Source organism: Magnusiomyces paraingens (assembly GCF_902498895.1).
Source record: "Magnusiomyces paraingens strain CBS 517.90 genome assembly, contig: contig1, whole genome shotgun sequence".
Classification (NCBI taxonomy): Eukaryota; Fungi; Ascomycota; class Dipodascomycetes; order Dipodascales; family Dipodascaceae; genus Magnusiomyces; species Magnusiomyces paraingens.
Genome location: NW_022474067.1, coordinates 3731043 through 3757030, shown reverse-complemented (window position 1 = coordinate 3757030; position 25988 = coordinate 3731043). Strand labels below are relative to the sequence as shown.

Genomic DNA, 25988 nt, shown 5'->3' with positions numbered 1-25988 from the left:
CATCAATAATTATATACATTTACCGGGAAAAGACATATACATAAAAGTCGGGTCCCTAAACTTCGGTCTGCTTATTGCCTTGGAACCAGTCCGATACCAAAAACGCAATGTCCAGCGATTGGGACACACTAAGACGTGGATCACATACTGTATCATATCTAATGACCAGGTCCTTGTCTTCAAGAGCTTGGGATCCTCCAATGCACTCAGTGACTGCGTCGCCTGTAAGTTCTAGGTGCATGCCGTTAAGTACGCTACCACACTCCTTATGGATTTCGAGGGCTAGCCGAATCTCTGTTGCAATGTCATCAAAGTATCGTGTTTTGAACTTTGTCACGGGCGAAACCTTTGTGTTTCCATGGCAGGGATCTGATACCCAAACAACCTTGTGACCGGATGCGCGTACAGCCTTGATGTGCTGAGGGAGAAGGTCGCGGATTTTGGCTCCACCATAACGGGTAATCAGCGTTACTCGGCCCGTTTCATAGTTCGGGTCCACTATATCGAGCAGCTCAACAAGTTCCTTGGCTTCCATGCTGGGGCCCACCTTGATGCCAATCGGGTTAGCCAGGCCGCGGAAAAATTCAACGTGTGCACCATCAATTTGGCGTGTGCGATCGCCAATCCACACAAAGTGTGCTGAAGTGTTGTACCACTTTTTAATGTTTGTGGCTGGATCACGGAGATTACGAGTCAAGGTTTGTTCGTACTCCAATAACAAGGCCTCGTGGGCGGTGAAGAAGTCCACAGAGGTAATATCAGCGCTTTTGTCAGCACCAATGGTCTTCATAAACGCCAATCCTTCGGTGATACGGTCCACCACTTCCTGGTATCGCTCACGAACATGATCCTTTTGAACATGCGAAAGATCCCAGTCAAGAGGTCGGCGCAAATCGGCAAATCCATTGGCTAACTGAGAGCGAACGTGATTGATAGTGGCTGCTGCATGGAAATATGACGACACTAAACGTGCGGGGTCCGGAGTTCGAGACTTGATATCAAAGCCATTGATGTTGTCACCACGGAACGATGGAATCTCATTGCCATCAATCATTTCGGTCAGCTTAGATCGTGGCTTGGCGTATTGACCAGCCATGCGGCCCATACGAATCACAGGCAGTTTAGATCCCCAAATCAGTACCAGAGACATTTGCAGCAGAACCTTGAGTTGGGAATCAATACGATCTTCATTGCAATAATCAAAGAGTTCAGCGCAGTCACCACCTTGTAGCAAAAAGGCTTTTCCTTCGGCTGCATCGCTCAGCTTTTGTTTAAGACGCTCAATTTCTGCTGGGTGGACAAGCGGCGGGAGTGACTCCAGTTTTTCAAGCGCAGCTTCCACTTTTGTTTCATCGTCATATACCACATCTTGCTTGATGGGATAATCTTGCCAGGTTGTAGGAGTCCACTCAGGTCGTTTCTGATGGACGGCTTCTTCGACTTGAGGCAACAGCTGGCCCAAGTTCTGTGGCCGTCCAGCTGCAACCATGTCGTTAGACGTGGAGCGGAGCTTAGCAGCCCGTTTTGCACCATCACTAGGTTCAAGTTTTGATGGATTAGAGACAATTACTTTAGGAGTTTTTTCCATTATGATTATATATAATGATGAGGTTTGAAGGTTGAGTAAAAAAATTTAAATTAAAAAAAACAAACAAAAATAAGATGAAGAGGGAAAAGAAGAAATAAATCAGAGTGAGGGGGGGGGGGGGAAGAAAAAAAACTTTCCCTTTAGGGCTTAAAGCATGTATAGCCTATATAGATTATTTGAGTGTATGCATAACCGGACTATATAAAGAGTCATCATCATATGTAGAATCAACAATGAAAAATATATATATATATTTAATAAAAAAAAATCAAACGATAAAGGGTGAGAACTGGAATAGTAGAAGAAAAAAAAACAATTACATCTCATATTTACAACTTGGATGAAGGCTCGACGAGTTCAACAATAAGAGCGCTGGCACCACCACCACCATTGCAGATAGCAGCAGCACCAATCTTACCACCTTCTTGAGTCAGGACAGACAAAAGAGTGGCAATGATACGGGCACCACTGCATCCCAAGGGGTGACCAATGGCCACGGCACCACCATAGACATTGACCTTGTCTGCTGAAAGACCAAGAATCTTAGAATTTGCCAGACCAACAACAGAGAAAGCTTCATTAAATTCAAAAAAGTCGACATCCTTGATATTGAGACCGGCGTGCTTCAAAGCTTTGGGGATAGCAAGGGACGGGGAAGTGGTAAATTTTTCGGGCTCTTGGGCAGCATCACCCCAACCAATAATCTTGGCAATGGGCTGGATACCAAGTTCTTTAACCTTTTGAGCAGACATGAGAACAACAGCAGCGGCACCATCATTGATAGACGAGGCATTGGGGGCAGTAACGGTACCATCCTTGGTGAAAACAGCACGAGCAGATCTAAGTTTTTCCTCATTAAGCTTGAAAGCATCTTCGTCTGTAGAGACGGTCACGCCGGGCTTTCCCCGAAATCCAGGAAGCTCAACTGGGGCAATCTCAGCCTTGAACTTTCCGTCATTGTGGGCCTTTTGAGAGCGCTTATACGACTCAATGGCAAAATCGTCTTGTTGCTCTCTAGAAATGTTGTGCTCAATGGCGCACAAATCGGCAGAAACACCCATAGCCTGACCGTCATAAGCATCCTGCAGACCATCACGTTGCATACCGTCAACAACTGTGGAACCACCAAACTTAATACCGCGTCTAAAATCAGGCAGGTAGTGAGGGACATTGGACATGGACTCAGCACCACCAGCAACAACAACATCAGCGGTACCAGTAATGATGTTCTGGGCACCAAAAATGATGGCCTTAAGACCAGATGCGCACACCTTATTAACGGTTGTAGCGATGGTATCGTTGCCGAGACCGGCCTTGAGAGCGACCTGTCGAGCAGGGTTCTGGCCCACATTGGCACCATAGACGTTGCCAAAGACAATTTCTTCGACCTCGGTGGGCTTGATCTGGGGGATTTTGGCTAAAGCAGCCTTAACGACGTGGCTACCAAGCTCAGGGTAAGTCAAAGAGCTAAGAGAGCCCAGAAGACTGCCAACAGGAGTTCTGGCAGCAGCGACAATATAAACAGGGTTTGTGTTAAGAGCCATTATTGTATGATAATGATGGGTGGTGATTGAAAGAGTAGTAGGTAGAAGAGGAAAGGGTGAAAAAAAAAAAAAAAGATTGAGAGAGTATAAACACGGGTATATATATAGAATATCGAGGTATGGGTTTGTAATTGCAAAGGATATGACAGGGACTTTTGATGATTTGTTCAAAAAGGCCCAAAACAGATTAGAAAGACTAAAAAGAAAAGAGTGGATGCGTTTTTTTGGGTGGTTTTTTACCGCAGAGGGCTTTTAGAGAATGAGGAGGAGCGTGGAGACTAGCCGGTATTTATATGTGTTGGGGGGAAGTGGGAGGGGGAGGGACTTTGTGTGTGTGAGGCTTTGTACGTGTAGGCAAGGGACTTTGTATGTGTGTGAGGCAAGAGACTCCTCCCACCCCTCTCTCTCTATTCATTTTCAAGCAAAACTTCCTGACGACAGATTTTAACAAAAGGCCGACCGGGCGTTTAGCGGGGCCTTCGGAACATGCGGTGCCGGAGGGGCAATTTTTTTTTTATTTTTTTTCCATCGACAGGGGGGAGGGGGGAATTTTTAATTTTTTTTTTTTTTGCAAAGAACTTTCGTTGTGTCGGACTTGTTAGAAATCTCATCATGTTAATCTTGAAATTTTCGTAATGTTGGAAATCTCATCAGGGCACATCTCTGCTGAGGTCACGTGGATTTTAAAATTTTCACAACCACACAACAACTCCAAACCATCAAAAAGTGAATAACAAATATATATATCAACAAACTACCCACATATATATCCATATACAGGGACACATACACATATAACCTAGACTAAAAATGCCACGGCTAATTGATCTTTCAACCAACGATAAGGACTTTTTCCAATCTTTGCTCCATGATGCAGGAACTCGTTATGATGGCAGACAGTTTGATCAAATGCGTGATGTAGACATCTCCTTTGGCGATTCTTACGGGCATGTCAACCTCACACTTGGGAAAACAAAACTTGTTGTGCGCATCTCAGCAGAAGTCAGTAAACCCTATGAGGATCGTCCACATGAAGGAATCTTCATCATCACTACAGACATCAGTGCCATGGCATCACCGCAGTTTGAAAACATGCGACAGTCCGAGGACGAGGTTTTACTGACGCGGCTCATTGAAAAGGCTATCCGTCGTTCAAACGCGCTCGATGTAGAATCCCTTGTCATTTCCGCGGGCTCCGCGTGCTGGATCATTAGAGCCGACGTCCATTATCTCAACTTTGATGGTGGACTTGTTGACGCCACTTGTCTCGGTGTCATTGCCGGTCTTCTTCACTTCCGTCGCCCTGATACCTCGGTCGAAGGCAATTCCTACGTCGTGCACTCGCTGGAAGAGCGCAACCCCATCCCGTTATCAATCCTTCACATCCCCATCTCTGTTACATTTTCCTTCTTCAAACCACCAGTCAAGACCACTGCCAATACTACTACCACCATAAAGAAAGATTCCCCAGATGATTATGACCAGGATATGGAAGACGCAGCCCCAAATTCTATTGCCAAATCAGACGTAATTCTCGTCGATACCACTGCAAAGGAAGAATCTCTCAGAGATAGCTACATGACCATCACAATCAATAAAAATAGAGAACTCTGTCAAGTCTCAAAGTCTGGAGGTACCGAGGTCGACGGTTATGTCATTATGAATTGTGCCTCTACTGCTTACAATATTGCAACAAAACTTACAGACCTGATACAGACAAAGCTCAAGCAAGATGAACTTAAGCGGACAACTCCCGCCTTGGTCTCAGAACTTCAAGCTGAAAACGATAGATGATTAATTAATTAAAAAAAAATATAATAAAAAAATGTAAATCCTTAAATTAAACAAAATGCTTTAATCTTTTTTTTTTATTAATCTTAATATATAGTCTTGATTTTTATGCAGATGAGAAACTCTTTGATCTAAATCTCTTGAAACTCCCGTAATTGTAATTAACATTATTCACAATGTTCATCTTGGTCCCATCATTGTTATTGTTACCGCTTCCGCCGCGCGATTGATAATACAAAAATTCCATCTTGCGCTGGAACGAGTGCGCCGCAGCCGCAGTTGCAGCCGCAGCCGCTGCAATCATCGTCGTTGGCTTTTGGTTCAACTTCTTATTGTACTTTTGACGGTATGTATTAAAGTCAATGCTATTGTTAGTCGCACTTGTTGCTGCTGTCGTTGTAGTCGTATTGTTGCTATTCACTGAAATACTAGACACATTCGACGTAGTATAACTGCTCAGTGCATCGTATTCAAACAGATCCTGCTGCTCTTCAAGTAAGTACTGAGTATTATCTTGGCTATTTTTTTCTCCATCTAGCTGCTGATGTTGTTGTTGTTGAATCTGTTGTTGAACCTTCACTTGATGAAAGTAAGATGAAGATCCTAAAATGCTATTGTTGCTGCTAATGGTAGTATTGCCACAAGGAACATACACTCCAAAGCTATGATTAATGCTGGCATTCTTACCACCCCGATACTGACTCCCAATCATGCCTCCAATAATCCCCGTTGCAGTAAACTCTTCTTCATAAGTCTTGCGCTTACGTTGCTGTGGACTCCCAGTGCCAGACCCGCTCGAGTTGCCCGAAGTTGATGAAAACATTAGCGAAGATGAGTGCATGCTATTGTTCCCATAATAGTCATCAGCATTACTATAATTGGTCGTCGCAATGCTATTAGGAGGAGAAAGGTTAATCGTGTTCCCAATCTTGTTATTATTCGTAATGTTACTAAGAACCCCGACTCTAGTAGTATTGCTGAAAATACTGCCCACAGATCCAGGCTTCTTTGTACTATACCGATTAAAGCTAGTGCCAGCACTAGCGTTCAATGTGGTGCTCACAGTATCCATGTCAAAGTCCTCAATTTGGTTGACTGTAACTTGCTGAGGAGGCTTCTTGCTAGTAGTCTCCCGCACTGCCGTAATAACCTGGCCATTCTTATCTTGCTGCTTCTGCTGCTCTTGTTGTTGTTGTTTCTGCTGATCCTTTTCACAATTTTCAGGAGACTCAACTGGACTATTATAATAGTAGACCTGGCTGGGATGTACCGTATTGTCGCCAACTGCTGGAGTTACAATAACAGATTCCACAATTGAAGAACTGGGTCCAGTCGACGAATTAGCAGACGATGGAGCTGTAGAAGATCCCGAAGATCCTTGGAGCCCAGCTGTGGTAGTTGACGTGAGCTGCTTCTCCACCTTTTCCAAAGCTTGATGCTCGGAATGAACGGCTTGTTGCTGTTGAACTGACTGTTGGGGTTGCTGGGGCTGAGGCACTGCCTGAGCTGGTTTGGGCAGCTGCAGCTGCTGCTGGGGCTGTTGTGGAATGCGTGCGGCGGAGGTTACTGCACCGTTAACCTGATAATTATCGTCAACATTGCGTGGTTGTTCCTCCTTCTTAACTCTGACATCTGTACGAACAACCTGCTGCTGTTGCTCAGCCTTCTTGACAAATGGTTGAAACCAGGTAAAGTTAGGTGACGGATTCGTCAGCTTCTTGCATGCCAAAATACGCTTGCGCAACTCAGGAATCTGGATCCGCTTGTATGGGTCTGGGTGAAACACCTGTGCCATGATCTGGTTCAACTCCTCAGACACTGGAAGTACTCCCTTCAAAGTCTCTGGATTGGTCGAGTAGTCTCGGTAGGCCGAGTCCTCAGTCAGTGATGCTTTTTTCCATGGATTTCGACCAAATACGAGATTTAGTAAAATCACACCAAGAGCCCACACATCGCTCGAAGCTCGTGGATAACCTTTACTCTGCAATGGCCGCTTCGACTGCTTTTTATTGTGATAACGCTTGCGATGCTCAATGTCTGCCTTGCGTTGAGCTTCCAAATGCTTGTGCTCCAACACGTCTCGTGGTTTATCCTGATCTCCCTGTTGTGGTGCTGCCAAAGCAGATTTTGGCACATGTCTATAAATAACATTCTCTGGAATGGTCTCCGGAGCCATGTAATACGAAGAACCGCGCCCAAAAACGGTGCAGATTTGACTCTTCGACGCTAATCCAAAATCGGCAATCTTAAGTCGGCGTCCTTGCTTATCAACCATGATGTTCTCTGGCTTGAGATCACAGTGGTAAACGTCTCGTCGGTGGCAGTGGTCAACTGCATCCAGCAATTGCGTAAACATGGCTTTGACATAATTGTCATCGCCCACGTACCAATTACGCTCTGTAATGGCTGTAAACAAATCACCCAAAGGGCAATACTCAAGCACAACAAAAAGATAGTGCTCAGAGTCCAGTACTTGAAGAATTTGCAGGACATTGGGGTGGTTGTGGACTGATGAATGTAAATAAACTTCATTGTAAAGCGCCTTATTGGGGTTAGCAGATCGACTCGATCGAGGTGACTCAGCAGAGTTTGTATTATTACCAACAAGATCTTCTGGTAACAGCGAAATTGGAGTCGCAACAATGCGATTATGTCTAGTATTATTATTATTATTATTATTATTGTTGTTTTTGTTATTATAGTGGCACTTTTCCAGGTTTAACGCAGTTGTTGGAGAAGAGTAAAAGCCAGGAGCTGGCTTAAGCATTGTCTTGATGGCTACCTCCTTCCCAGATGTCAGACACTTTGCATAGTAGACTGTTCCACAAGCTCCTGAGCCCAAAATTTTAATTAGGTAATAAGTGTCATTAAGAATATAGCCAACCTTATCCGAGGTAGACATAACAGGAGAAGAAGTAGGGGCTTGATGAGTTGGAGCTTGTTGCTGGTGCTGATAATGCTGGTGCTGCTTTGGTACAGGCTGAGGATGCTGATGCTGGTAGTGGTAATGGTATTGTTCAAATTGAAGGTGGTTATAATTATAGGAAACTGGTGTGGTTGGGCTTGAGCATGAAGACTCGAGAAACTTTTTTGGACTGCCAACTGGCACTCTAATTTGAAGGTTTGGAACCATTTTATGATGTGATTGAGTATCAAAAAAAAAAAAAAAAAGGATATGAAAATGAGTGTATATAGATTTATAAAAGAATGGGCACCTAAACCTGGAGAATAAGTATATAAAAATGCAAAAAAGAGAGAGAAAGAGAAAAAAAAGAGGGGAAGTTTTCTTCAAACGAGCGGATTCATTATTTCATTTATATAAAAGAATAAGAAAGAGTAGTAAAACAAGATTAATTGAAGACGGTGTGGATAATTCAAGACCAGATTTGTTAAAAACAAATTAAGTTTGGGTTGGTTATAAGTGGCTCAGATTTTCAAGGTTTTACTTTTTCCTAGCATGATCCAAGCGTCCCTTTTCATTGTGCACCGAAATTGAATGAATTATGCTTTCCTCCAACTGCTTCTGCATGATACCTCCGTTTAACTGTGTGTCTTTTTTATTACCAATATTGTATTAGATGGTGAACGTACAAGGTATGGGGGTACTCAATTTGTTTTTAGGTATGATAATATACCCCGGAGTTTTTTTTTTTTTATTTTGTCTTGAGGTCATTAAGGTCTTGTCACTAGAATCGTTTTTGATTCAGCCTCCCAAAACTCATTGCGTCTGATCTTTTCATCAATCAGTCAATTGGCTGGTTGTACCTCATCAATTAAAGTCCAAATGCATTTAAAAGTGTTGTGACTACCGTGTGCTGAATGTTTCAAGCGCATAACACCCTTCTTTCCCCTGCTTCTCAAACCCTTCTTAACCAGCCATCACTACTTGGTGCATAACTTTATAGAAAGAAAAAAAGAAAAAAAAAATATAATTATAATTATAATAATAAAATAAAATAAAGTAAAGTAAAAAAAGAAATAGAGATTTTTAAAGTTTTCTAGATTTTTCAGTTTTCACAAAAAAAAAAATTGATTTTCATCAATATGGCTTGCCTAAATATTTAATTGACCATCTCTCTTACTCTATAAGGTTACACCAAAGTATGAGCCGCGGGCTTTTTCTCAAGTAATTTTTTTTTATCTCCTATAGCTGTTTAAAGCATTTTTTTAAAAAAAACAAATAACCGACGAATCCACATAAATATCTGTCAATACTTTTTTTCAACCATTTTTATTGTGCTGAGTGCAGCGTTGCTTTATTTTCCAAAATGAAGAGTAAGCTGAAACCGAGGCAGCAAATAATATGTGTTGATTTAAGATGAAAAAAAAATACTATCCTTTGCCGATATTAATCTACTTGGTCAATCATAACTAAAAAACAATTAAGTCTTTGGGGCATTACAAAATATGTATGAGAATATTCACCTTAAAAAAAGGTTGTCAATTTTGCTTTTGATAAAAACTCAGTTTTTTTCTGAATAGAATTCAATATTGTACTTTTCATATGAACTTTAAGCTACCTAAAAATATATTTCTTATTCTTTTGAATTTTTTGCATATATTTCAATATTGAATATATTTAGTGAATGGAACATTGGAGCTACTTTAACATGAAGGATATTTTTGTTTTTGCCTTCCTAATTCAGAATTTGTACCTTTTCACTTGCTTTATTGAAAAACTATAGTTGCTTACAAATAGATTTTCTTAACTTCTTTCTAGATTCTAGAAATTAGTTCTGACCTAGAACAATTCATGCATTTTAAGAAACCCTACAAAAAAAAATTCAAGCCAAGCTTCACATCTTAAAATACAATTATCTGTAAAAGCTCTCATCAAGAGACAATTCACTTATGATTTCATTATGAAGATAAATGAGTTTAAAAAATGTAAAAATTTTCAATAGTAAAATGCAGTAATAAATATGTTAGAATTTATGAGTATCTTAAGGCTCAAACATTTTTATTATTGTAAATATACTTCAATCATAACTACTTGGATACAAGTAAATTTTTTTTATGATAACTTAGTCTTTCACTCCTTTATTGCCAATTTTGAAATAAATTAAGGGATCCTTCTTTTTTCTTCAATGCTTCTAGTTAATATAGCTTAATTAAAAAAATAAAACTACAGTGGGATAAATTAAATTTGTCGTCTTAAACTCCCTTTTTGTCACGCTATAATTTCAATACCACATGTATATAAAGCTCAAATAAAATAGAAATAATTTGTGATCTCTTTCAATTAGAGCTAATTATTTCGGTCCCTTTCAAAATTTCAAGTTTTCTTTTTTTTTATAACACACAGAGCCGTGTTATTCATTGCATTAAATTCATGCGTAGTGAATCTCCAACATATTTAGAGCTGTCTATCTCTAAAAATCTTTTAAAAAAGAAGAAAAATAATATCTTAACCCAATTGAGATAATGAACTTTTCCGTACTAAGGCGTCCACTCAATTTCCAGTTAACAATAGAAGTTTTAAAAGATTCATTTTTAGTCTAGGTTTTTAACTGAGTTTTTATCATAATAACACGATTTCAATTAAATTTTTAGTCGCCTGAAAATATTAATATAAATGAACTCTAAAATAATTTTTCTTTTATTAATTTCTCAATAACATCTAGTTAGTGACTTTACTAATTTTTGTGATTATTATTGTTGTTGAAGTTTAACCACAAATATCATTGTAGATTGATACCATGTCTTAGTGAACCATATTTTTTTAAAATTCTACAAAAACAATGAGCCTTGATCAAAAAGTTGGGAAATTTTTGAATAAAGATGAAGGATTGATAATTGGGCATTTTTTAGAATAATGCAAAACAATTCTTGATAGATATCAACACTATAAAATAATTGAAACTTTTGGCCCTCTTGGGCAACTTTTTTTTTCTTCATTCAATATGTTAATAGGCACCAGTCTGATACTATCAAGAATATTTTTATAGTCTTACAACTAAAATAATGAATGTAATTAAAGAAATCAAATTTCTTTTTTTTTAAAGATTTTCTTTCTAGAATACAAAAAAGGACCAGTTCTGTTGAACTTAAATTTACCCATGAAATTTGCAATTTTATTTTACTTGGAGATTTATCTATATAGATGAATATATTCTTTTTTTTATATTTTATATTTTATATTTTATTTTTTCTTTTTTTTCTTATTTTTCTTTTTCTTTTTATTTTTATTTTTATTTTTATTTTTATTTTTATTTTTATTTTTATTTTTATTTTTCTTCTTCTTTTTTTTTCTTCTTCTTCTTCTTCTTTTTTCTTTTTTTCTTCTTTTACTTTTTTTTTGTTTTTTATTCAAATTCTTTTCTGATAATTAAACTTTAGTATATTTAGTCGGATAGCCGTCCCGCCAAGTAATCTACTGCTAATAAAAATATTGGCTATTATTATGTGTATTTATTTACCTTGTACCTTGGTATCTTTTGGTTCTTAGAACTTCAATAATACACCTTGCCCAATTAAAATAGTGGGCTTTTGTCTTGATTCAAAAAAAAAAAAAAAAAAAAAAAAAAAAAAAAGAGAGAGAGAGAATGTGGATTGGGCATTCTTAAAAAATGTTTAAGAGAATCTTTAACCGTTCTATTGACCGTTTAATACCTGCATAAAAGTGGAGAGTTTCCTTATTTAATCATCCACAAAACAGTAGAAGGTAGTTTTCTAAAAGCAATCATCGGTCTGAGGTTTTCCAATATGTCAGTGGATTCTTATGTTGCTGTCAAAAATGGCATATTATAAAATTGATATATTATTCTTCAATTGATTGATTCAGAAAAGAATTGATTTGTAACAGTAATATAAAATTATTGAGATTTTATCCTTATCTTTTTCATCAATTGCCAACTTATTTCAATTCTCAGAAACTGGTATGAAGATTTTGGATGTTACATTGAATTTTGTTACTTAGTTGTTACAAGTAACATCTTTATCACACCTTTTGTTTAATCTCAATCACGTGACTATAATTTATCACCTCCCAGAAAAAGTTACTCGCTCTTTTTTTTTTTTTTTTGCATAAATGATAAAAAAAAATAACACCAAAAAAAAAATACCTCCACATTTACACATCTGTTTCAGCCGAGTTTTCAAAAACTATCAAAATTCCAATGAGTGCTCCAGGATCACCCTCCTCAGAAAAAAGATGTTGGATATGTCTTGAAACAGATGAGACCAGTGATCCTTCATGTGGTCCTTGGCGTGAAGTGTGCACATGCAATCTTGTCGCTCATGAAGGTTGTCTTTTAAAGTGGGCAGCTTCCGTTGAACAAAAAGATCCAAATAAGCCCCTCACCTGTCCGCAGTGTCTTCGAAAGATTCACATTGTGAAAGAATCCAATTTATTTCTTAACCTTCGTGATAGTATTGAGTCATTTAACTCTCAAACTGCGAATGCTCTTATTTTAAGCAGTGTCGGTGGTGGTATCGTCTTGTTTTTTTATACTTCACTTTACACCATAGGATCATCAGTCATTCGCTCTATATGTCCTTCGGATATGGCGGATTCTGTACTAGGCATAACCAGCGATAAAACCGGCATTCGGACACTAGAACTTACTACAAAAACAACAGCAATACCAGCTTTGGTTCCGATCCTGTTGGTGCTTGCGCGACGAACTTCCAATTTTGCTAATGCTGCTCTATGCTTATCTCCTCTATTGATGGCATCAAAGGATACCCCTATATGGAAGTTCAGGGATGAGAAGTTGGCTCTAGCCCTTTATCCATTTTTACGGCTTGGATATCTCAAACTCTATGAAAAACTTGTTCAGCCAATTATCATATCTATTGGAAAGCAAATGAAGGACTCACGGGTAAAGCCATCAGGAAATGATGGTGCACTTCTAGAAGGATTTAACTTTGAAGTTGTTGTGGAAGATGAGCTAATTGATCTTGATGATGATGACGATGATGACCTTGGAATTAATTTTATGGGGCCAATTTTGGGTGGTATAATTAATTGGTTCAGAGGTAATAACCGGAATGCAAACCAACAAGCCAACAACGTTGCTCGTTTAAATAATCACGACCGACGTCGAGATGATCAAGGTGCGAATGCTGAAAACAATGGTGAAGACCATCAAAATGAAAATGAAAATGATAATGATAACGCTAACGAAGTCAATAATAATGACGACGATGACGATGACGATGATATGAATTGGATTGTTAGTAAGCAAAGGTTATCCTTACAAATTGGTTATGCATTAATTTGGCCATGGCTTAGTGGGACAGTCGGTACAATGCTTGGAAATATACCAATCATTCAGAAGTATATCCCAAGCGCGTTTAACAGAAATCTTCTAGGTTCTATTTTAATTGTTGCATTAAGGGACTGTATAAATTTGCTTACTGCATATCTTCGTTTAAAACAAGAACGCACTGCTCATGTACTCTCTTTTGAAGAAGTTCTCACTAAGCAACTGGACCAGTATATGAATAATATTTTGTGGAGATAAGATATTTATCCTATATGTATGTAATTTATTAGATTTCTAAAGTTATTTTCAGTAGAAACATTTTTTGGTTAAATAGATTTATTTTCAATTGGAATCAACATATTTACTAAAGTATTTATTTTCAATTTGAATCAACATATTTACTAAAATAATATTAGTAGTTTTGTTTATTATTTTTGTTTTTATTCAAGGGTTATAGAAATAATAGTAATAGTTGTAAGACAATATTTGAAGATTTGTATCAAAAGTTTCATTTAAAAAAAATCAATTCTATATTACTTATCATTATTATTACATAGCAAAATAATTTAAGGATATAAATGCTTCAAATATATATTTTGTCAATTTCCATAAAAATTGGCCAATTCGTTTTTTTTTTCTTTATGTCTAGATAGAGCCGGTCTTACTAAATATATGTGGCACAAGACTATCAAAATCTTTTTATTTTTATTTTTATTTTTATTTTTTCTTAATTTCAATTTCAATTTCAATTTCAATTTCAATTTCAATTTCAATTTCAATTTCAATTTCAATTTCAATTTCAATTTCAATTTTAATCTTAATCTTAATTTTAATCTTAATATTAATCTTACAGTTACTGTTATTATTGTAATAATCTAACGGTGACGCCCAGCCTTATTATACCTATGATACGATCTGCATTCAATCCCATGCACAGAGGGTACGTGTTGAACACATTTTTCAAAATTTTAACGTTTTACAGTGATAAGTTGTGGACCTGAATACTTGATAGATTATAATCTATAGTAATTACTATAGATAGATCTAGCCATTTAGCATTAATTTACGCCATCAATCTTGTTAGTACCAATTACTTTTATGTTCATCTTCCTGATCTTCCTCATCTGAATCCCACTTGAATGCCCCATAACAAATTTCACCTCCCCAACTGAGAGTCTCTTCATATATTCTCCAAATCAGGGTGCTTTATCCAGCTCTACTCGGGGCCGCTTCCTCGACTCATCCTTTTGTAAATCCCTTATTTTGTTGTTCGTTATGGCCAACTCTTGTTGAACTTGAGCGAGTTGTGTAGTGAGTAACGCCAAATCTTCCCTGCTCCTTTTCAATGCCTTCAAACATTCCTTGGGATGCCTCATCATATACATTCGCTCAGCCCTCCAATTAACAAATATGGGAGTTTCCGAGGGCGCCGAATGGACTGGTGAAGGCGCCGGATTCGTGGAAGATTGATTTGTATTGACTTCGGAATTTTGAACTTTGCTTGGCAATTCAGATGTATTTTCGAGAATAGGAAGGTTCCTCTGCCTTCTAAAAAAGTTTATTGCAGTTGTAACGGAACGTGGGTAAATTCCAGAGAGTTTCCATCCCTCTGTTATAACATTTCGTGAGTATGCCATATTTCTTTTCCTCATATATGATAAAAAATTTGTTCGCTTCGAGGGTGACAATCCCTCAGGGAAATCAATTGCAGTTTGACGGCGAAACCCTTGTTTATCTGTATTAAAACATGACCTATCTAACTGTTGCAAGACGTTCGACATATCCGCCGGTAAATACAGCAAAACAACGCCCTTTCGCATGGCATAACGGTGGAATTTTGTCAATTCATTGGCTTCGCAACCATCAAGAATTAATACCTGCCATGTACCTGGCTTGGAAGAAGGGAAATATTTATCAAACCACTCGAGGAATATCTCTGAGTTAATAAAATCAGTTTTCGATACCGAAACCATAGTTTGCGGTCTTGAAATATCTGGAAACCAAGCCTCGATTGTGTGGAGTTCTTTGTATATAAAGATGGGTTCTAAAATTCGTGCATCGGCCGATATACATTCAAGTACCGTGACCAAATCGTTAGAGGACTCATACGACGCGCTGTTTGAAACATCCTTCGGTTTTACTTCCAATGAACCCTTAACAGATTCATCACATTTAAACACGCATTCATCCAAATTCCATACTCGTGAAGGTGGGACGTCATATTTTGTTTCGTAGTGGTGCAACCGATCGAAGAATAATTGTATTAAGTGTTCACCACCTTCTCTCACATTCGGTACATCGATTATACCTCGTTTCGACCGCACTAGCACGCCAGATCGTTCAATAAATCCGTTTAGCCAGGATCGTGATGGTTGGGGTTTCTCGGGGTTTTCCAGGTGCAATATTTTCCCCGCCATTTCCATCACGCTTTTGCTCGTAGGATTTGATTTTAACTGACACAGATTAATGATATGGTCCACGAGAATAGATTCCTGTATCGGCATCAATAATTGGTTTTCAGCTTGAGCGGTGGCAAGCGGTCGAATACCGTGGAGGCGATCGCGAACCGTGCTGTAAGGGACATCAAATGATTTGGAGATCTCAACTAAGGTGTGTGTGTTTGTGGGGCTAGAAAATGCCTCGACTGCCTTGAGAATTTTTTGTTCTTTAAGGGTCGACATACTTAAAAATTGTAGATTCCAAAAATGAAAATGCAGTTAAAAATGAATCTCTTAAATACTAAATTTTATATAATTTTCAAAAGTTAATTACTTCACGTAATTACATTCATTGTACGTTGATCATGGGACTCAGTGGTTTGGTGGCAGATACTGTTTTCACATGTTGGTGTTAACATCTCAACGTTCACACAGACTGGGGTACATATATATATAATATATTCTATATTATGTTATAGTTTGTAATCAGTTAGTCATATTATTTTTATATTTGCATATGTGCCTACACTACCACCTATGTGAAGGGTAAATTTTTGCATTGAGCAAGAAGCAACTTTACAAAAGATCTAATCCACATTGTTTAAAAAAACCTTTTGTTGTTTCTTTTCAATTTTTTTTTTTTTTTTTTGATTTCAGCTCTGAAATCTTTCAGAGTCTTGTTATGATTTTTTCATTGCTATTTGAAATTTGATGCTTTATTTATCTAAAATAAAGATCATTCCTTAACAAATGTACAAGGACAATACGCAGAATAAAAATAATCTACTTCACCTCTCTGTTAATTCGAACACAGATAATTCAATTTCTAATAGCACCCCAGTTATTTCCGACATCAAGAGTGATCAGAATCTTAATAATAACTCGACAAACGACACTCTGAGCTCCTTTACTGCTTCACTTGATCCAACCACCTCGAGTAGCCTTGCAAATGATAAAAATGAAGTCGTTTTAATTCAATTAAATCCTAATCATTATCATACTGTGTCTCATACAGATGATGTCAATTCTATCAATGCTGTTGATACACCAGAAACTGTTTCCGGTGATAACATTAATACAACTGATCTTGAAGCATTCACTGATAACTTGCTTTCATTAGCTGGGAAGATTGATATTGACGGTTCTGTTAATGATAAGATATCGAATTTTGATCATAAAGATCATAGCACAGGCCTGGAAGCCAGTTTGAACAATGAGGAGCAATATATTAATTCTTTAGGACCAGTTTTATCAACCTCAGATTTTGAAAGATACCAACCAACTAGGCCATCATCTTTATCAGATCCATCTCCATGCCTGCCCGATAGTGAAACGGATCATTTGTTGGATGCAGATATTGATCAGACAACTCAAGTTTTGATGCAAATAGCACAGTCAACTCTACAAAACAATACCCAACAAACTCCATCTGAGTTGGATATCGATTCCAGTGGCAATGCCCACGAAACTGGTGGCATGATTGTGTCTTCGGTCCAAGAAGATCTACCACATGTATTGATATCTGGAAATGACTCTGATGATGACAAAACAGATAGTTTTTCAGGAAACAATCCAAATGCTTTGAATATGATACAATATGACGAGCCAGATAAATTTGACCAACTTTCTGTAGGTGTTCAACCAGAATCCGAATTAACAGAGTTAAATGGAACGCCTGGCTTGAAAAAAACGAAATCTAATTTCCAAAATGTTTGCCAATTTTGTGGTCATGTTTTTTCTCATTCTGGGTCTCTTGGAAGGCATTTGGATCTGAAAAGAGGCACAAGACTACACCCTGCTGATCAAATTGACCTCATTCGCGCTGATGTCAAGCGTCGAGGAGATGTTATGGAAGTACGAGCACGGAGAGCAAAACGTGCTAAGGAATACAATTCTCGCGAAGATGTACGTGAAAGAGCAAGAGCTAGGCGAAAAATGAAAGATCTAGTACATAGATCACGAGAACAAGCTCGTCAAAACTTTTTTGATAGAATAGGAACTCCACACTTGCCACCACATCCTTCGTTTGCTTATGTGGTATTATACTTTTTGCCGCCTGCTTTGTGGCCACACGATCCCCCAACTAGTCAAACATTGGAGCAATTGAAACAAGCTTTGGAACCACTTCGAGAATTTTATGACAACAAAATGCCTTTGGAAGAATACACAAATAAGATCAATGTCGCTTATGAACAGTGGAGTTTGATGAATAAAGATTCTCGGATGGAAATTTGGAATCGAGAACAGCGGCGTGTAGCAGAAGCGGCCCTCGGGTCATTATCACTACATGACTTGGGTTCACGAGATTTATGGTTGGACATGGAAGAGCAAAGAATTTCAAAGTTAGAGGAAGATCATCATAATTTTGGAGAGTCAGAGTCATCTGCTCCCATAGATTCTATCGATGGAGAGTTACTTAACAGTTAGGTTTAGTTAGTGTTATTTTTTTTTTTTTTTTTTGTAAACAGGTCATGAAATGTGTATATTAGTGTATATTAGTGAGGTTTTAGTTTTATGCTATTTCATTCAGATATTTTGTGAGATTCTGATCAAACAAGTCGCATCTCACTGGCATGTCCATTTGATAAAAAGGGTTTTTCATGACAAAGTCAGCGTACAGCTGATAAACCTTGTTGATAATTGCGTCTGGCATCAATGACATGCCAGACCCCTGTGCTCCTTGTTTAATATCGGTAATGAGTAGGAATTTGGTTCCAGTCAAAGTTTGAAAGCAATGCATAGCAAATTTAGACATTTCAACTTTTGTAATGCCAGATGAGTTTGGTATTGGTGATACGCGCGATGAGATGGCATGTATACTATGAAAAGTGCCTGCAAGAACTAGATACTCATTTGTTGAAAGCTTTTTTAAGCCGGGTTGAAAATCTTTCTAAAAAAAGTTAGAAAATATTACGACATTAATATAGGAACATACTTGGTAAACTAAACCTCCGGCCCTGTTGAGAATATATAATGATTGAACAGCCATGGTGATTTGTTGATGAAGATATTCCAGATGATGGTTGTAGGTGTTAAATTGTTCCTGTTGTTAATTACATAATTAATTACATAATTAGTAAATTTTAGTTTGTATTTTTTTTTTAAAAAAATAATCAAAATTTCAATAATCAGGGTTCAAGGTCATTAACACAATGCACGAGATCATTCATTTATCCCATTCAACCCAGGCAAATCATCTGACTACACATTTCTATAACGCTCAGAATTCATATTTTGCTTACAATGATTCAGATATTGGAACTAGGTCATTTGTAGAACCTTCAGTGTTGTTTCGGCAAGGCCTTGGCACAGATCATAAAACGCAAACTTTTACCCCGCGGGCTATAATTTGGGACATGCGTGGAGGGTTTGGTGCCATGAAGAAATCGAATCCTATTTACAATTACGAAAAAGTTGAAATGAATTATGGTGTTGCCGATGAATTTGATTTATGGTCAGCCGAGTCTAAGAAACTCACACTTGATACTATCAATAAGGATTCTACAATCAAGCAAGAAAAAATCCCTTTATCTGAATACCAGCAAGCATTGGATTTGGGAAGGGCCAATCATTCCATGCTGAATACTGAAAACACAAAGTATTGGTCGGATTATCTAAATATTTACTATAATCCACGACTTTCATTCCACACTCTTCCGAATTGGGAGTACAATCCAGATACCGCACCGTTGGGACAAGTAAGAGGAGAAACCGGCCCTGAGGCTCGCAAATTTTTGAGTTACGACACTGGTGTCAATGAGTTTAAAGAGGTGAATTCTATGGGGCTTGATGGTACCTATATTGAAGACACATTGCGGCCGTTTATTGAAGAAGCAGATAATTTAAGTGGCCTTTCATTAGTATCCGAAGTTGATACTGCATGGGGTGGGTTTTCAGCAAAAGTAATTGAAGAGTTTAGACAAGATTATGCCCCCAAAACCCCATTATTTGCATGGGGTCTTTATGATGAATGCCTGACTGCAGAATTATATTCATTTAACAAGGGGAACAAGTACAGAGGTGGTGATAGGAAAACAAGGATTCAAGCACTTTCTCGAATACAGAGCACAATAGCATTAGCCAAATCTGCATCTTTAGTAATTCCCTTGTCGATACCATCCAAGATACCAGAAGAAGAATTAAAACTTTTTGACGTGAAAAGTATGTGGCATCGTGCTGCAATGTTTATGCTCCCTTTTGAAACAATAAGCACACTTTCAAGTTTAAGAACTGGGTGTGGTCGTGTATCAATGCAAAATATATTGGGAGATATACAAGGTGGAAGCAATCGCAATATTGTTTCGAGTATATCTAGTTCTCTTGTACAAGAAAAAGAAGAAAATATCTCTAATAGTGATGATGTGCAAAAGTCATTAGATTCCCGTTTGAGCATTTATGAGAAATTTGGAAGTATGGGGATTATTGGGAAAAATAATAAGAAAAACATTAACTATACTACTATGGACATGACTGGATCATTGTTTCGTGGATTAGATGACTCATCATCATCTTCTGTCCGATATTTTACAAAAGTTGGGTCAATTAGAGATGTTGAGTGCGTTCAGCTAGAGAAATCAGATACAACATTTGATACATTATTTAAAGCATCTGAATTGCAGCAGCTTGGAACTTCAGAGTTTTCTTTACACCAATACAAATGCTCACAGCCGTTTGCCACATCGTCAAGCGTACCTTCATTTCCATCGAATGAACTCAATATGAATTCACCAGAAACTAAGAATGTTTATACAGAAATGGGTATGACTTCATTGACTCGAGTTTACATGAAGAATTGCTTAACAACTTTGGAGAAGATTACCAGGTCGACAGATGAAGGCATCGACGAGTTGAAAGAAGATATTGCAACAATTACAGAAGCATATGAATGGGGATGGACAGATAGTGATGATGATTTTTTTGATGATGATTAAATATATTGTAAATATTTAGATGAATATCATTATTTCATTTAATAAAAAAAGATTAAAAATTTAAAAAATAAAAATTTAAAAATAAATGAAAACAACGACCCCGGTGAGGATTGAACTCACGATCTCACGATTAACAGTCGTGCGCCTTCACCAGCTTGGCCACGGAGTCACGTGATAAAGGAGAAATATTAGGCCAATTTGAAGCAACTTCACAATAATCATTTATTTTTATTGTTTGTTTGTTTGTTTTTATATAACCACAAACCTAGAAGCATCACCACAACGATCAGCATTACTCAAGAATAGGATACTGAAGAGATAACAAAGTATTCTTAAGATCAAACACGGCAAGTTAATTTTTGGCCATTTCGTGGTTAGGGTTTCAAAAACAAGATAAAATTGATTTTAGGCTGGTAAAATTAGACAAGATGACCAGCTTAAGATCAATTTTATCTTGTTTTTGAAACCCTAACCACGAAATGGCCAAAAATTAACTTGCCGTGAAAGACTATTACTTATTAATCAATAAATCACTTTTATTATTTATCACTATCATTATTAAATTCATATTATACCGAGGACTCGACAGCTATCAAATAATTAAAATTTGGTCCTACAAGTCATCTATGTGGCTTATCTCTTAAGTGGTAATTCTTAATACATTCATCCTACAAGATGCGCTCTCTTTTTCTTTTTTTAAGTAATTCACAGCCCGATAGATATACCACAACCACTATAAAAAATAATATCTTTTTATAACAGACTAACACAATCATGTTGGTCTTGACTGCAACGGTAAATAAAAACAAAACAAAAATTAAAGGTAAAAGCTATTGTGAGAATTACATTCCTATTAAAAAAGGGAATAAAAAAAGTTATTTGCCGTTGCCCAGAATCGAACTGAGGTTTCTTCGGATTCGATCTTTAAAAGCCACAACGAAGTGTACTAACCACTATACTACAACGGCTTGAAAAAATAAAATTTTTAGGAATATATAAAGAGCGATTTATAAAAAATAGAAATTCTCATTTTATAACTTTCAATAATTTTTGCTGTTGGAGATGCAATGTTGAAGCCAAAATTAAAAGTTTATTATCAAAATGAAAAAATATATAGTATGGACAAGAAGGATAGCGCAGATGCTGATGTTATATAATTCTATAACCCTTGAATAAAAACAAACAAACAAAACTTTCAATAATTTTTGGCGTTAGAATTTATTTTTGGGCAGTTTAAATCAAATTGAAAGTTTATTATGAAAATGAAAATATGTAGTAAGAACAAAAAGGATAGCGCAGATGCTGATGTTATATAATTATAACCCTTGAATAAAAAAAACAAAATTTAGTTAATATTTTTAATAATATCGAATAAACAAACATTTACATAATATTTGGCGTTATCTTTTTTTTTTTTTTTTTTAAGCGGGAATTGGGAATTATTTTTAAATTACTAGAGATTTTAATGTTGTCAAATTAAAAAAAAATTATAGTGAAAACTGAAATCAATAAAACCTGAAATGTAGAATTTCTGTTATATTTATAAATGGGAACAAAAGCGATATCACTAAAGTTAATCAGTTTCATAATGTTATATATATCTAACCTATGAATGAATATAAATATAAAATAACAATTCAGTTTACATAGTTGAATAAATTTCATCTTTGGCTCTTGCACTTTGTACACTGGCATCAAGACTTATTTTTAAGTAGTCCGAAATGCAGAAATTGATATTAAATTAAAATTTTATTTTGAAAAATGGTGTAATAATTGAAAAAAAAAATACTGATATTAATAATCGGGGGTGTTATATATATTTTACAACTGTTTAATAAGAACAAACAACCAAATATTTTGTTTATATTGTAAGAAGAATATCAATAAATAGTATGGAATTTTATATTGTGTTTAAGAGCATTTAATTAACAATATTAGTAAAATGGACTTTACCTAGAAAAAAAAAAGTTTAAATAGAGTATCGCTAAAAGATATGTTTGTTTTAATTGTTTGCTTGGATATAAACAGACAGTTTGAGTGCATTGAAGACTTTTGATATACAGGGATAGTTTTCAAGAAGATTTAAAGAAAGACCAAAGAGTGGTCAGTTTAAAAAGGAATGAAGATATCCTACAAGATTTTTTTACATGTTTTTTTTTTTAAGCCTCCCTCCCCTCCCTTCTAACCCCTGTGAAGTTTTCTTTAGTTCCTATTGATTTATCCATTGAACCTAAATTCCCATATAGGCTATTTTTTTTTATCAGTTTCAGAGGGCCTGGGGACTTTTGCGGGAACTAAAGAAGCCCACATAATTGTGAATTTGATGAAGGTTCAAGACAGACCGCTTAAGAGAAGTTCCCCATATATATATATATATATATGTAAGATGTAATATTCTGAACCAGGCATCTATACCAGTGGTGGTTGACACCAACTAATTAGGCATGTGCATATATTACCTAAAGTCTTGCAGATTATTACTCAAGATAAACCATGGAAATAAGGCCAGCAAAAAAAAAAAAAAAAAAAATATCAGTAGTAGTGGTGGTGGTGGTGGTGTTCTCCTTTTTTTTCCTTTCTCTCTCTCTCTCCTTTATTCCCACCCAATTCCATTGTTTGCAAGTATTCTTCTTTTTAACATTTTAACTATCACCACTACCAAACCAAAAAAAATAAAAATAAAAAAAAAAAATCAACCCTTATAACATTTGAAATGGCTCGAGTCGCGCGACTGTCAGTCCTTTCACGGGTTGCGATTTTTGCCGTTTTGGTAACCGCCATTGGTTTTCTTTTGGTATCAGTATCGCCATCTTCCGATCTTTCTAAACGATCATTCCAGCCACCATCTCTCGTTCAAAATTCTCAACAGCGACTGAAATCTGATGACTTAACAGAAAAGGTCTCGAAGCTCGACATGGACAATTATGTGCCTGAGCCTGAAGATGAGGAGTCGAGTAAAAATGAAGAAAAGGAAGAGTATGGTCTTCCTGTGCCTATGTATGTTGCAATCACCAGCTCTTGGCCATTTTCGTCAACCTCGTCTTGGGCCAACTCACGACTGGCTAGTATTCTCAAGCGTAAGAAAAACCCAGCTCATAATAAGGGCCCATATGCGTCACACATTAAAGATTCAACACCCATTGTACAGGTATCTCCTGTTGTTAAGAATCTTAAGCCTGTTGTTGGCAGTAGAAGCCGATACATTTCGAATCTTAAGAAGCAGAATGAAGAGACTCATGAAAATAAAGCTGATGGGTTTAATATGATTTGGGCCGAGGGCCAGCTACGCAAAGTGAAAGGCTCCGGTGATACTGCTAATCAGATGGTGATTGACGAGTCTGAATTTGACGAATATGACACAATAGATTTTGAAGAGGCTGAAAACCCTAAGTTTGCAGATTTGGACAATTCGGTTGACTGGTCCAAGTTTGCTTATGTACAATATGTTACAAACGCTGTTTACTTATGCAACTCTGTTATGATTTTTGAGCAACTCCAGCGGGTAGGATCTCGTGCCCAACGGGTTCTGATGTACCCTGAGGAATGGAACCAACCTGGGTTTTTCGATCCTCCTACGGACCCTGCTGGACCTGGCTATGGGTTTAAGGAAGAAATTGATGAAGAAGCTCATGAAAAGGCTCAAGAGGAGGAAGTTTTAAAGGCTCAAGAAAACAAGGCACCTAATCGATTTAAGCGGGATATTGATGACAGTGTTTTTGATCAAAGCAGCATGGCCCATAACGTTGAGTACTTGCTCAAGGTTGCAGTTATGAAATACAATGCCATACTTAAGCCTGTGAAGACAGCCAAGCTAGAGAGTGTTGATCCTGCTCTTTCTTACAGTTTTACAAAGATGCATATTTTCAACCAAACAGAATATGACCGTGTGCTATTTTTGGATTCTGATGGATCTGTGCGACGCAACATGGACCACTTGTTTTTACTTCCCAGTGCTCCTGTTGCCACCACCAAACAATACTGGGTTTATCCTAGTGATTCTGATGGTGATGATGGGTTTAATGCTGATAGTAGTGTCGACAAGGATCTTGCTTCGTTTATTAAGCTCAATACTCATATGGAGCTTGTTGAGCCTTCAGCATCTGTTTTTAACTATATTTTAAAGTTTTTGTCTGAGTCGATGAGTGGAGGGAATAGCAATTTGCGTGGTAATAATGAGTATGAGGGTGATGTTTTTAACAAATTATTTAAGGATGATGCTATGGTTTTCCCTCATTATGGAATTACGATTTTGACGAATGAGTTGCGCAATGTTGATTCTGAGCACCGACAATATGTGGGTAAGTTTGGCAAGTGGGATGCGTCTCAGATTTTCAACAAGACTCTTTATGTGCACTTTTCCGATGCCAATCATCCTAAACCTTGGGTTCGTGCTACTGATCAAGAGATTCGTGAGAATTCGCCCAAGTGTTCTCAGGGAGGTACTTGGTGTCCAGAGCGTCAAATTTGGCTGAACCTTTATCATGATTTTGAGATTCGTCGAACGGTAAGTTTTAAATGAATGAATGAGAGAGATGAAATTATTTACTAATTTTTTTTTTTTTTTTTTTTTTTTTTAGAATATCTGCCACATGCCTATGATGCTTTTTGACAAGGAACAAAACAAGTATGTTGCTGCTGGCGGTATTTCATCTCCTGGCTCCGGATCGACTAAGAACTCTGGGTTTGATACCTTGTACCAGGCTCTTTTAGAAGAGGAGCGTCTACAGGAGGCACTTTTGCTGAAGCAGAATCAACAAGAAGAAGAAGAAGAGGAGGAGGAGGAGGAGGTCTCAGGAGATGTAGGTCAGAATCCTCTTCCTCCAGTTCCTCTAGATGCCGAAGATGAGGAAGAGCCTGTTGCTAGTAAAACTGGAGAGGATCAAGTTGAAGAGCAAGATCAAGGAGTTGCAGCTCCTGGTGTTCACGAGAATCAGCAGGCACCTGAGCAGGAGCAAGAACAGCGAGATCAGCAGGAACAACAATAATGATGATGATGATGATAATAATAATAATAATAATAATAATAATAATAATGATGAGGATGATAACGATATTAATTAATAAATGAAAAAAAAAAAAAGAATAACCCGTAATATAAAGTTATGATATAGTTTATATTTATATAAAAGCTACAAAAAAAAAACACCATATATATATATATATTAAAACCTTTAACTTAAAAGATGTACGAGTGAAAAAAAAAAAAAGTCAATGGAAAGTTTAAGGCTTGATATGGTAGAGCGAAAGCTTAAACTACGAAACAGAGATAATGGGAAAAGGAGGTTTAACACAGGAAATCGGTTCATTAAAAGATAACTTTTTCTTTTTTTTTTTTTTTTTTTTTTTTTTTTTTTTTGCTAAATTAGATAAATTTTGAAAACGTATACTTTTATTTTATTTAGTAAGATCTAAGACTTCTTTTGATAACTTATGTGGCTATACCAATATTATTACTAACTACAAACAAGTTTTTGATGGAGTAGCGA

At 36.9% G+C, this 25988-nt stretch overlaps 10 protein-coding genes across 10 annotated transcripts; 5 read left to right on the top strand and 5 right to left on the bottom strand.

The window, feature by feature from the left end:
• Positions 1-55: 55 nt before the first annotated feature.
• Positions 56-1588, bottom strand: SAPINGB_P001117 (uncharacterized protein; the record flags this gene model as incomplete). The annotated part of the gene is made up of 1 exon (XM_031995840.1): positions 56-1588. One exon carries the CDS (start codon positions 1586-1588, stop codon positions 56-58), a length of 1533 nt encoding a protein of 510 aa, XP_031851731.1.
• A 329-nt stretch (positions 1589-1917) lies between these two features.
• Positions 1918-3132, bottom strand: SAPINGB_P001116 (uncharacterized protein; the record flags this gene model as incomplete). Its single annotated transcript, XM_031995839.1, has 1 exon — positions 1918-3132. The coding sequence occupies one exon, from the start codon at positions 3130-3132 to the stop codon at positions 1918-1920; it is 1215 nt and encodes a 404-aa protein (XP_031851730.1).
• Positions 3133-3942: 810 nt separating this feature from the next.
• On the top strand, positions 3943-4926 carry SAPINGB_P001115 (uncharacterized protein; the record flags this gene model as incomplete). Its single annotated transcript, XM_031995838.1, has 1 exon — positions 3943-4926. One exon carries the CDS (start codon positions 3943-3945, stop codon positions 4924-4926), a length of 984 nt encoding a protein of 327 aa, XP_031851729.1.
• Positions 4927-5029: 103 nt separating this feature from the next.
• On the bottom strand, positions 5030-8056 carry SAPINGB_P001114 (uncharacterized protein; the record flags this gene model as incomplete). The annotated part of the gene is made up of 1 exon (XM_031995837.1): positions 5030-8056. The coding sequence occupies one exon, from the start codon at positions 8054-8056 to the stop codon at positions 5030-5032; it is 3027 nt and encodes a 1008-aa protein (XP_031851728.1).
• A 3985-nt stretch (positions 8057-12041) lies between these two features.
• SAPINGB_P001113 (uncharacterized protein) lies at positions 12042-13391 on the top strand (the record flags this gene model as incomplete). Its single annotated transcript, XM_031995836.1, has 1 exon — positions 12042-13391. The coding sequence occupies one exon, from the start codon at positions 12042-12044 to the stop codon at positions 13389-13391; it is 1350 nt and encodes a 449-aa protein (XP_031851727.1).
• Positions 13392-14329: 938 nt separating this feature from the next.
• Positions 14330-15814, bottom strand: SAPINGB_P001112 (uncharacterized protein; the record flags this gene model as incomplete). Its single annotated transcript, XM_031995835.1, has 1 exon — positions 14330-15814. The coding sequence occupies one exon, from the start codon at positions 15812-15814 to the stop codon at positions 14330-14332; it is 1485 nt and encodes a 494-aa protein (XP_031851726.1).
• Positions 15815-16321: 507 nt separating this feature from the next.
• Positions 16322-17998, top strand: SAPINGB_P001111 (uncharacterized protein; the record flags this gene model as incomplete). Its single annotated transcript, XM_031995834.1, has 1 exon — positions 16322-17998. One exon carries the CDS (start codon positions 16322-16324, stop codon positions 17996-17998), a length of 1677 nt encoding a protein of 558 aa, XP_031851725.1.
• An 85-nt stretch (positions 17999-18083) lies between these two features.
• Positions 18084-18560, bottom strand: SAPINGB_P001110 (uncharacterized protein; the record flags this gene model as incomplete). The annotated part of the gene is made up of 2 exons (XM_031995833.1): positions 18084-18461; positions 18507-18560. The coding sequence occupies 2 exons, from the start codon at positions 18558-18560 to the stop codon at positions 18084-18086; spliced, it is 432 nt and encodes a 143-aa protein (XP_031851724.1).
• A 163-nt stretch (positions 18561-18723) lies between these two features.
• On the top strand, positions 18724-20502 carry SAPINGB_P001109 (uncharacterized protein; the record flags this gene model as incomplete). Its single annotated transcript, XM_031995832.1, has 1 exon — positions 18724-20502. The coding sequence occupies one exon, from the start codon at positions 18724-18726 to the stop codon at positions 20500-20502; it is 1779 nt and encodes a 592-aa protein (XP_031851723.1).
• Positions 20503-23215: 2713 nt separating this feature from the next.
• Positions 23216-25487, top strand: SAPINGB_P001108 (uncharacterized protein; the record flags this gene model as incomplete). The annotated part of the gene is made up of 2 exons (XM_031995831.1): positions 23216-25006; positions 25080-25487. 2 exons carry the CDS (start codon positions 23216-23218, stop codon positions 25485-25487), a joined length of 2199 nt encoding a protein of 732 aa, XP_031851722.1.
• Between the last annotated feature and the right edge of the window lie 501 nt (positions 25488-25988).